General features: G+C 35.8%; 1 protein-coding gene across 1 annotated transcript; it reads right to left on the bottom strand.

Moving 5' to 3' along the window:
- Positions 1-474: 474 nt before the first annotated feature.
- LOC117335501 lies at positions 475-12,267 on the bottom strand. Its single transcript, XM_033895540.1, has 5 exons — positions 12,081-12,267; positions 9,621-9,752; positions 8,951-9,082; positions 7,878-7,947; positions 475-3,429 (listed from the first exon to the last, which is right to left on the bottom strand). The coding sequence occupies exons 1-5, from the start codon at positions 12,264-12,266 to the stop codon at positions 2,924-2,926; spliced, it is 1,026 nt and encodes a 341-aa protein (XP_033751431.1). The 5' UTR covers position 12,267; the 3' UTR covers positions 475-2,923.
- Between the last annotated feature and the right edge of the window lie 153 nt (positions 12,268-12,420).

Raw genomic sequence — 12,420 nt, 5'->3', positions numbered from 1 at the left:
CCAAATAATGTCCCAGACCAAATTTCATCAAAATCTTTTCAGGGGTTCAGGACTAGTAGGGATTTAAATGATTTACCTCAATTTCCCCTTTTGGGACCCACCCCTCTGGCCTCACAGGAGTCCCGTCCTCATTTTATACATTAGATCTCTTTTGCACAATAATGCTCCAGACGAAATTTCAGTAAAATCCATTCAGGACTATTAGGGATTTAAAGGAAATGATGACAGACGACAGACGCCGCACCATGGAATAATCTCAACGGTCCTTCGGACCAGGTGAGCTAACTAGAAAACAATATTCGAGGCTCAACAGGAGGAAACATTTTTTTTTTTGCATAGAGAGTAGTTGATGACTGGAACAGTTTGCCAGGCATTACTAGAAAGGCATTCCAATCAAATTTAATCCAAGCTGCTACAATGTCCAGGAGTTCCATTAACAATGATGGATAAGTGTTAATTAAAACAGAACTATAGTTTATAGTGTGACATATAAACAGAAACTGTTTTATCAAGATTGTGTATAAATGTCATAAGGGCCGATTTAATAGGCACACAGTGTTCATTATGGATAGAATAACCTATCAGTGGGGACCATATGAATCCCACCGATAAAAGAACAAGGAAAAGAAATCAAAGTGATCAAGAAGCTTACATGTGACTTAAAATAGATTGGCAAATAGATGAACAGTCATTCAACATCTATAACTCTCATGTTCAGCCAGCTTGATATACGAAATTCATCAATTCAGAACTGGAATATTAAGCCAGCTGATATAAATTCAACAATCGAAGAATCCACATACCACTTTTAAAAGTTCACAATTTGAATGGTATACCAGGCTGATAAACGATATGTGACGTTCAAAAATAAGAATTTGAATGAAGTGAGGCTCAAAATACGATATTGAACATTAAGAGTTTGAAATTGTACATGATTGACAGAAAACGTTAACTATTTAGAATTTTATTTTTTTGCCAGATTGATATTCAACTCTCTATGGAGAAGGTGAGAACGTTGTGTTCGAGTAAATACCCAGCTATTACATACTGGTTGAATAATATAATTGATTTACCAGTACATGTACAAAATGCAGAGTATAAATGCGTGAATGATATTTGACAAAGACCCTAGTCAATGAATACTAGTAGAACTAGATGTACAGTATGATTTGTAATGTCTCGTGTTTCAATGTATTTTGTTCTGATTTTAAATAGATCCAACCATGCGTGATATGTGTAATGAAAACAAGAGGCCCATGGGTCTTAACATTCATCTGACAAACACTTACAGCAGGGAAAACACCTCACAATCAAGCATCACTATAATAAATTTCCATAAATTATCTATACTCAGCCAGTTATGTTTTAGATCAAATTTGGTTTTTATCCATTTTGGCTTAAAGGAGGAGCAACATCTTAATGCAAAATTTCAGCCATGTTCCCATTTTTAGGCCATGCACCTCTGCCCCCAAGGGTCGGACAAGCCTCATTTATATCAATTAGGATTGCCCCTCCCCAATGATGTTTCATACTAAATATGGTCGTAATCAATTAAAGTATTAAGGAGGAGTAGCATTTTAAAGCAATATTTAACCTGAAGTGCTCTTTTTGGGCGCCCCGCCCTTCAATCCCGTAGGGTCGGACCTGCCTCATTTATATAAATTATGATTCATGTCCCTTTATGATGTTTCAAACTAAATTTGGTTGAAATCAAGTTCCCCTTTTGGGGTCTCGTCCCTTTGTCTTCAGGGGCCCCACAAGCTGCATTTATATAAATTATGATTGCTTCCCCATATGATTTTTCTAATCAAATTTGGTTGTGATCCATTAAGGCATCAAGTAATAGAATTTTAAAGCAAAATTATGGTGAAGTTCCCCATTTGGGGCCTCTTCCATCTGTCCCCAGGGGTCACACCAGCTTTATTTATAGAAATTGTGATTGCCATCCTGTTATGATGTTTCATACGAAATTTGGTTGTAATCCACTGAAAGATTTAGGAGGAGTAGGCCTAGGGTTTTAAAGCAAAATTACAGCAAAGTTGCCCCAAAACTCGGGCCCCATGGGTCACACTAGCCTTTGCCCTTCCCAAATGAAGTTTCACACAAAATTTGGATGTAATCCATCCAAGGGTTAAAGAAGAGTAAGGTTTTAAAGCAATAATTCACCAAAGTTCCGCGTTTGGGGACCCAGGGGTCAGATCAGCCTCATTTATGTAAAATATGATCGCCCTCCCCCAATGATGCCTCAAACCAAATTTGGAAGCAATCCACACAAGGGTTAAGGAGGGGTAGCATTTTGAAATAAAAAGTCTTAAGCATGGCTGATGGCACACAGCGATGGACGAACACAATGGCTATAGGTCATCCTGAGTAGGATTTTAAAGCAAAATTTCATCAAAGTTCCCCTTTTGGGGCCCCGCTACTGGGGCCGCAGGGGTCCGACCAGCCTCATTTATGTAAAATATGACTGCCCTCCCCTGTTTATTTTTCACACCAAATTTGGATGAAATCCATCAAAAGGTTCAGAAAGAGTAGGATTTTAAAGCAAAATTTCAGCAAAGTTTCCCTTTTCGGGCCCGCCCCTCCCTCTGTCCCTAGGGGTCAGACCAGCCTCATTTATATGAAATATGATCGCCCTCCCCCAATGATGCTTCAAACCAAATTTGAAGCAAACCACCCAAAGGGTTATGGATGAGTAGCGTTTTGAAATAAAGTCTTTCGCACGACAGACGATGACGGACGAAACACGATGGCTATAGGTCATCCTGGCCCTTTGGGTCAAATGACATCATAAAATGTCATCAAAATGGCATAACTATATCATAAATAAAATGACAATGTATCTCCTTTTCAGTAGCCTGTATGAACTTCCTTACTGTTGACTACAGACAGTAGAGGTTTCCAAGTGAATAAGTTCTGGAATTTAACAATCCTTCCACTGATCTGGGTCAAATTTATCTTTCTTTATTTCTTCTTGAAATATTTCTTTTTCAGTGGCTTTGTCATCAGCATCAACTTCCACATTCTCATTAAATATAGAATCACTCTCATTGCTGTCATTATCATTCTCCATTACATTGGGGTCATCTACAAATATAGCATGATTATTCTTGTTCAGCCTATCTAGTTCATCAGTTCTGATATCTGCTAAAATGACTTCTGATATTTCTCGGTTTTCCTCTCTTCCAGTTTCCTCAGAGTTCTCCTTTCTTGTCATCTTCTCATTTCCTGATTCCTCTAACTGATTCTTCTCCTGTTCTTTATATTTCTTTTCCTCTTCCTCTGCATGTTTACTTTCCTTGGCAATGGTTTCCACCTGTATATCTGTCATTTCCTTTTCTGCCTCCAGACTTGCTTCCTGTACTCCTCTCAGGTACACCTGTGAACTCTGCATGGCCTCATTAGCAGAGGAAACCTGATAATCTACACCTGGAGAAAAAATGATACATTCTACATTAATCAAAAGTAAAAGCAACTTAGGATTGAAACTTATTTCCCAAAATGTTTTTTTCTTTAAACAAACACATTTCATCACACATATACACAACTGTTATAAGGCGTAACACATATACACACCTGTTATAAGATATCACTATACACACCTGTTATAAGATATCACTATACACACCTGTTATAAAACATCACACATATACACACCTGTTATAAAACATCACACATATACACACCTGTTATAAAACATCACACATATACTCACCTGTTATAAAACATCACACATATACACACCTGTTATAAAACATCACACATATACACACCTGTTATAAAACATCACACATATACTCACCTGTTATAAAACATCACACATATACTCACCTGTTATAAAACATCACACATATACTCACCTGTTATAAAACATCACACATATACACACCTGTTATAAAACATCACACATATACACACCTGTTATAAAACATCACACATATACACACCTGTTATAAAACATCACACATATACTCACCTGTTATAAAACATCACACATATACACACCTGTTATAAAACATCACACATATACACACCTGTTATAAGATATCACACATATACTCACCTGTTATAAAACATCACACATATACTCACCTGTTATAAAACATCACACATATACACACCTGTTATAAAACATCACACATATACTCACCTGTTATAAAACATCACACATATACTCACCTGTTATAAAACATCACACATATACTCACCTGTTATAAAACATCACACATATACACACCTGTTATAAGATATCACACATATACTCACCTGTTATAAAACATCACACATATACTCACCTGTTATAAAACATCACACATATACACACCTGTTATAAAACATCACACATATACTCACCTGTTATAAAACATCACACATATACACACCTGTTATAAAACATCACACATATACTCACCTGTTATAAAACATCACACATATACACACCTATTATAAGACATCACACATATACAAACCTGTTATAAAACATCACACATGTGTAACACATATACACACCTGTTATAAAACATCACACATATACACACCTGTTATAAAACATCACACATATACACACCTGTTATAAAACATCACACATATACTCACCTGTTATAAAACATCACACATATACACACCTGTTATAAAACATCACACATATACACACCTGTTATAAAACATCACACATATACACACCTGTTATAAAACATCACACATATACAAACCTGTTATAAGACATCACACATATACACACCTGTTATAAGGTGTAACACATATACACACCTGTTATAAAACATCACACATATACACACCTGTTATAAAACATCATATATACACACCTGTTATAAGGTGTAACACATATACACACCTGTTATAAAACATCATATATACACACCTGTTATAAGGTGTAACACATATACTCACCTGTTATAAGACATCACACATATACACACCTGTTATAAGACATCACACATATACACACCTGTTATAAGATATCACACATATTCAAACCTGTTATAAAACATTACATATGTGTAACACATATACAAACCTATTATAAGGTGTAACACATATACAAACCTATTATAAGACATCACACATATACACACCTGTTATAAGACATCACACATATTCAAACCTGTTATAAAACATCACACATGTGTAACACATATACACACCTGTTATAAGGTGTAACACATATACACACCTGTTATAAGACATCACACATATACATATGTGTTCTAAAACATCACACATATACACACCTGTTATAAGACATCACACATATACACACCTGTTATAAAACATCACACATATACACACCTGTTATAAAACATCACACATATACACACCTGTTATAAAACATCACACATGTGTAACACATATACACACCTGTTATAAGACATCACACATATACATATGTGTTCTAAAACATCACACATATACACACCTCTTATTTACATCACACATATACACAAGTTAAATGGGGAGATCAAAACAGTAAGAACAGTGCACAACTTCAGTGTTCATATGTGCTGACCACATAAGTTTTTAAAAAGTTTGTATGAGATCAGAAAAGGGAGATAACTGCCATAAAAACAGGTGGATAAAAAATATAAGTTCATGTGAACATATTCAGTGTGTGATGATTACATTCACAAAGTTTGACAAAACCATAGGAGGAGTTGTTTGGAAAAATACTGACAAAGACAGACAAATGGGCAGACAACCTGATTCCAGTATACCTCCTTACATTATTGGTGGGGTAATTAAGTAATTTCCTTCTTGGGAGCAGCCTTGCTTTTGTAGCATTGGCAATACTACATATTTTAAGTTGTCTGAATATACAGGGGTTAACCAATTTTCACATAATTCACATGGTGACCCCGTGGTTTCTAAGGATGCGATATCTCTATCTCACATGGGTATGGAAAGGCTGTATGGAAACACCTCCTCACAGCCAAGAGCACCGAAAAACTGACTGAGATATGCAGAGTACTCAGAAAAGGGAAGTAACAGGAGAGGATATGAAAGTCAGGAGGAGGTGGGGATGACTGCTGATAATCCAGGTAAGAAAATAATAAAGACAGAATATTATTCAAACCAATCTTTGTTTTCTTATTATCAAACATCACAAACTGTTGGTTGGTGCAATGTTAGCCCAACAGCAAACATGCACCACAAACAAGCATTGACCCAATACTGACACAACATATTTTTAAAGTAGGGCAACGCTGGCCCAACACAGTTTTTAGTCAGTTGGTCCAATGTTGAGCCGCACCCAAACAGTATTACTTGAAGGGAAACAATCGGACAAAGTCCAAGTCACTTCAGGAGTACCTCAAGGAACCTGTTTGGGCCCCATACTCTTCCTCATATACATCAACGACCTACCAGACTACATCAAACACAGCACCCTCAGACTCTTCGCCGACGATAGCATCATCTACAAGACAATCCACAACACAGACGATGCACACAAATTACAACAAGACATAAACGCAGCAGGACAGTGGGAACAAGACTGGCTCATGAAATTTCACCCAATCAAATGCAATATCATATCCACTTCAAACAAACGCACCAAAACAACATACAACTACAAACTGCACGACCACACACTGCAACAAGTCGTCGCCAGCAAATATCTAGGACTCACATTACAGAAAAATCTCAAATGGGACACACACATCAACAACATCACTGCAAACGCCAACAGATCACTAGGCTTCCTAAAACGCAACCTGAAAATAAACTCACAACATATAAAAGAACACGCATACAAAGCCCTAGTGAGACCCAAACTAGAATACTGCTCTTCCATATGGGACCCGCACAACATAAACCAAATCAACCAGATAGAAAAAATACAACGCAGAGCAGCACGATACGTACAAAACAGATACCACAACACAAGTTCAGTACAAGACATGATGGACAAACTCAACTGGCCCACACTTCAAACACGCAGACTCAAGACCAGACTTATACTACTATACAAAATCATTCACCATCATGTCGCAATAGACCCACACAGCATCATGCACCCAGCAGACCCTAGGACAAGGCAAACACACCCCTACACCTTCAGACACCTATCTGCCACCAATGACACATACAAATACTCCTTTTTCCCACACACAATAACACAATGGAACCTCCTCCCGGTGGCAGCAGTACAATGCACTACACTAGAGATCTTCAAGGCACATATACACAATGCAGCCCTTGATGATCTCAAGCATACACGGTAAACACACCCTCATGTTTTTATCTTATAGTTTCCACTAAAAAAAAACTTAATAAAAAAAACCCCTCTCACTGTACCTAAATTCCCTCACTTTTTTAACAGCATCCAACCAACAATTAATCGTAATCGTCATTTTTGACGGAGGTCGTACCAGGAAGAAGAAGAATACATTAGGTCAACTCTAGACCAATTTGCGATACGATGTTGGCCCAACCAATAATGATGAATTGGGCCAACATATGTCTGCTATCTAGGTTAAATTGCAAAACATTCGGCAAGCTTTGTGTTGGTCAACTTCAGAAATTCAACCCCTTTGGTTGAGATCTCTTTTCAAACCTCTAAAGAGAGGAAAGATGATATCAATCTCAGCAAGCAGGGAAAACCCATTCTTTCCTCACGTGAACAAGGGCTAGTTACATGAGACCAAACAATGGCAGACTAAAGACAAGCTATAAAAGAAGTTAATTAATTTTCAATGATAAACACTTGTTTGTTCCAACTATAATGCACAAAAAGTGATCCTCAATTCCACAGAGGTCATCTCAACATTAGCCATTTCCCAAGACATGCAGTGGATAATATCAATACCACAGGTGCGAAAAGACGTAAAGAAACATCATACATCAAATACTACACATACCTGATATAAGTGCTGCTTCAGCCGCAGCAGAAAACATGGTAGTTACTGTCTGGTAAAGGAGAGTCAAATCCTGAAATATGGAACAAAACCTATGGTAGTTATTGTCTGGTACAGGAGGGCCAAGGACTAAATTATTGAATAGAAACCATGGTAGCTACCAATACCTGTCCAAACCTAACTGTCTGACTATCACTATCCAAACATACCCGTCCAAAACTAACTGTCTGTCTATCACTACCCACACATACCTGTCCAAATCTAACTGTCTGACTATCATTTTCCACCCATACCTGTCCAAAACAAACTTTCTGACTATCATTAATTTTCTTCATTTAACAGATAACAAGGTTGTTGCTCACAGTTTCAGTAAGAAATAATATATAATATTGTATGTATGAAAAATGAACCTGCTTAATTTTATTTTAAATTGGAAAGAAAATTTTGAATCTGTTTATTTTGAGCTCTATCTGTTTTGAAAATACCACTTTCCAGTTCTGGCACACACGGTGCATTCATTGTTTGTGGTTTAGTTCCATGTCAGGCTGTTTGCTGGATTACATGAAAGCTGACTTTCATGTGTTTTTGTAGTAATTTAAAGTTGCCACTGTTGGTAGTTCAATAAAATCACAGAAGATAATAACACAAACACAATCAATAAAAATCTTTTTCAGCATAGCCGTATAATATTCTTTTGGCCCCGGATATGACGCGACAGGTGGCGTTACTGGTCAAGATGAAGTATGTGATTGGTCAATGCAGTGGTAAATCCAAAATGCAGATATACAGTTAAAAACGAAACAAAGTTAGGATTGAATGCAAGGTGAATAAGTGGATGTATCCTTTCAAATGACACATAGATAAAATTATATTCCTGATTCAAATGCAGTCTTATCACCAAAAATGATTCAAACTGATATAATTTTGTTATCCGTGCTGAAATGCATTAGTTCGTTAATTTATTTCATCAGCAGATTTACATTATAACCACCAGCATTAAAACTATGCCATTTATCTTTTTTAAAGATATTTCTTGTTACAATCTCATTTAACCAACAGTTCCACTGGTTACTTACTCGTCGTTTTTGCTTGAGTTCACCGAGTTTATGTCTAGTCTGCAGTATCATATCCAACACTCGCTCTTCTTCTGCAGGCTTATCAAGGACCGTCAATCGGAACTTCATAAATTTAATCAGAACGAATGTCCACTGAAAGATGTAGATATAATCATTTATTATCTCCCCTGATACTATTGGTTATATTAATATGCCTGGTAATAATGTGGTTATGACAGCATCAAAGTAATTTCCTGATAAAATGACTGACTGAGGAAGCAACAATCACCCTTGAACATTGGTTCCTAGTACCGTCACGTTAAAGAGTTGGTGTATCCAGCAATATTCTGATAGCTTCCAGTATTTTTGGATAAATTATGTTTTTTTCCAGAGAATAATGATAAGATTTATTTAAATATAGACAAGTACAAATCCCAGATGAAAGGTGATATGACCAGCTATAGACACTGGGCTAAAAAGAAAACAATACAGATTACAAATGTTGCAATGAGAGCATCAACTTATCTCCAAAAAAACATGTTCTGCATGAACGGTACTAAACTTGTCTCTCACAAACATTTTTTTTCTGAATCCTATAGGTGATTTTCTAATCAGCAAAAATTAATGATTCTGCAACAGACACATAATCTTGGAAAATTCTGGGTATTTAAGGACTGAAGTTATTACTTACCCTTGCATATTCTTTTTCTACATCTGACAAAGCCACTGTAGTCACTGACAAAAGTCGGAGAGTTGAGTCGAGTGAGGCCAGGCTAGCATTTCTCAGAAGATATTCTGTTGTAAGTGTGCTAGGGTCAGGATCCTAGAAAAACAACTCAAATTGTTTTATCCAGATTAATAAGACATATCTTTACATACCTGATTTATAGTCTTGTATCATGTATAAATCATAAGAATCTTTGTATGATACAATACACCTATGACTTTACATGTATCATGCTTTCACATACTAATACTCTATGCTATGTGACCTGTTCCTACTGTGATTCATCATATGATAATTTAAAGTCACATTTTCATGATAATATAAAGTCAGATTCTCAGATTATGTAACAACCTTCTAACACATAACATTCAGCAAACCTTGCACACTTCAAGATTTTCAAAAAGCTGAAAATCTAGTACATACATGGACGTTAAAGACATTGCGGGAACATATTTATATATTCCGGGGTACATGTAAGTGTGTGTGTGTGTGTGTGTGTGTTTAGTGACCTTGTTGACCCTGCACGAGTTCCTTCAAACCCAACTGACTTCATCATTCCAGCCTCTTCTCCAAGCTCACCATTTATCTCTCCTGCAGTTGAGTACCTTCTCCATGCCACCTCTGATGCCTTCCCCCCTCATATTTCCAGTAGTTTGATTCTGACCTCATCATATACAAGTTCCCTTATATTTTGCAGAAGCCTTCTAAGGTGGAGATGCCATCATGCAAGGCTTACTCTATCCCTAACTTACATACTTTGTGCAAAATCTAAAATATTTACTGCTAATATGACTGCAAAATTGCATGTTTTGATTAAATAATTACTACTACCGGTACTACTACTTTATTATAATAGACATCAGACAATTGTTTTTCTTCGTTTACCTGGTACTAAAATATTATAGGCACATTATAAACAGAAATTATATCAGTGTCATGATCAATAAAACATGAAATTGATAAAAGAAGTTTAATCATTTTGAAGTCTTGAGCCTTTAGGCAAGAGACATATCAAAATATTTATTGAGTTTAATAACTTCCACATTACTATGACATACACGCAGTATTCTATCACATATTATCTAAGTCTGTGATTCTATGTGTCAAAGCTTATGGGTGATAAATAAGTGAAAGCAATCAATTTATTTACCTGCACAGGTTAGGTGCCTGTAAATCAATTACTATCAAAGCTTATCACTATTAATAGCTATTTATAAATAGCTTTACCAAACTGAAGAAAAGCAACATTTTTTGGATAAAAAAGCAACACATGAAAGTTGCTGGGGATGTTTGCAAACAACATCTTGACACATTGTAATTAATTTTGTTTTGAAACAATAGAGTAATTATCTACTTTATTAACTCAATTATTTCCAATCAAAATTTCTTTCAATTTGTTTGAATGCTGTTTATGAACACCCCCAGCATGGTTATGTGTCATGTCAGAGTGCATGCTTTTTTATATTTATTTGTCTGTTTTGTTTACCGCGTAGCTGTACACACTATTATAGCGATATAAAGCTTTAATACGTGTAGTGATAAATTGATGTCCTGACCTGCTTAAACAGATACAAGTTTTACATTTTAACAAGCGAAACACTCATGTGATACCATATATTCATAATGTAACAATAGTGTTATTAGACTTAATTGTGTCTTACTATCTATATGATATTCATAAAAAGGGCCTATGACCATCTGATAACAATGTAATATAACTGGTCAGATATCAAGTCAAGGAAAACCACCAATTTTAACTTGTGTGTGATATGCAAACTTGCCTATTATATACCAATTGGGTATAGCTTTGTTAAAAAAAAATCACTACAAAATCTTATATTTTCACTGCTCATCACTGTATGAAAATATAAATTTTATTAGTTTGATAAATTTCTCTGTTTCACTGGCAAAAATTCAATAAACATGTTTTAGTAAAATATTATTTAACTTCTCATAAATTCATGCGACTTTTAATAAATACCTTGCAAAAAATATCGCCTAAGAGATTTTTGTTTTTTTAGTAACAAATCCATACTCCAACTGGTTATACGTTTATGACAAACTAATATACAAGACAAAAATGGACAGGAGCTAGAATATTTTACTTTGGATTTACAAAGTTTAAGCACTACACTACAAGTCTTACATAGTTTAGTCATATATTAAAATAATAGCCAGAAATACCTATACATGTACATGTAATCTGGTAATGGTGTATATCAATACAGATTTTGTGCAAGGTGATCATTATTGTGATTTTAGATGTTTGCAAATGTCTTTATTTAAAAGCATTTCTGTCTATTTTTTAGATATATGACTAGACATTCCCCGTGTTACGACCGTACTGCTAGCAGGACGTCAACTACACACACTGCAACATTTTAACATAGGTTGCTCCTTGACAGTTTTATTTAGTGTCAGGACCTTGAGCTTTTCCTTTGTATGTGACGATTTCTGCTTTTCATTATCATTGCAAAGTGCTACAAATGTCGACAAGAACATTATCTTCGGTATTGGTCTACTGCCATTCCCAGCTGCAGCCAAACAAATCCTCCTCGGGACCCACTTTCTGATGTGACAGCATGCAAAACGGAAGCACGTGGACGCCATCTTTTTTGTTTACACCGGCTAGAATAAGTAAAGCTAGCAAAATATTTTCGGATCTTCTATTCTTTATCCAATAAGCCTTTCACAACACTGCTATAATCATTAGCATGCGAAATTGACCAAATCTAAATTTAGTTATAAATACCAGCCACACATA

Source organism: Pecten maximus, chromosome 10, assembly GCF_902652985.1.
Source record: "Pecten maximus chromosome 10, xPecMax1.1, whole genome shotgun sequence".
NCBI classification, from domain to species: Eukaryota; Metazoa; Mollusca; class Bivalvia; order Pectinida; family Pectinidae; genus Pecten; species Pecten maximus.
Note: the sequence above shows the minus strand (reverse complement) of the source record. Positions and strands in the feature narration are given on the sequence as shown.

Excerpts from the sequence above, each read along its gene's own strand:
- LOC117335501 (XM_033895540.1), bottom strand. The coding sequence starts at position 12,266 with ATGGCGTCCACGTGCTTCCGTTTTGCATGCTGTCACATCAGAAAGTGG. Across the intron at positions 9,753-12,080 it reads ATACAAAGGAAAAGCTCAAG|GATCCTGACCCTAGCACACT; the intron begins GTCCTGACACTA and ends TTGTTTTTCTAG. Across the intron at positions 7,948-8,950 it reads AACTCAAGCAAAAACGACGA|GATTTGACTCTCCTTTACCA; the intron begins GTAAGTAACCAG and ends TCCATATTTCAG.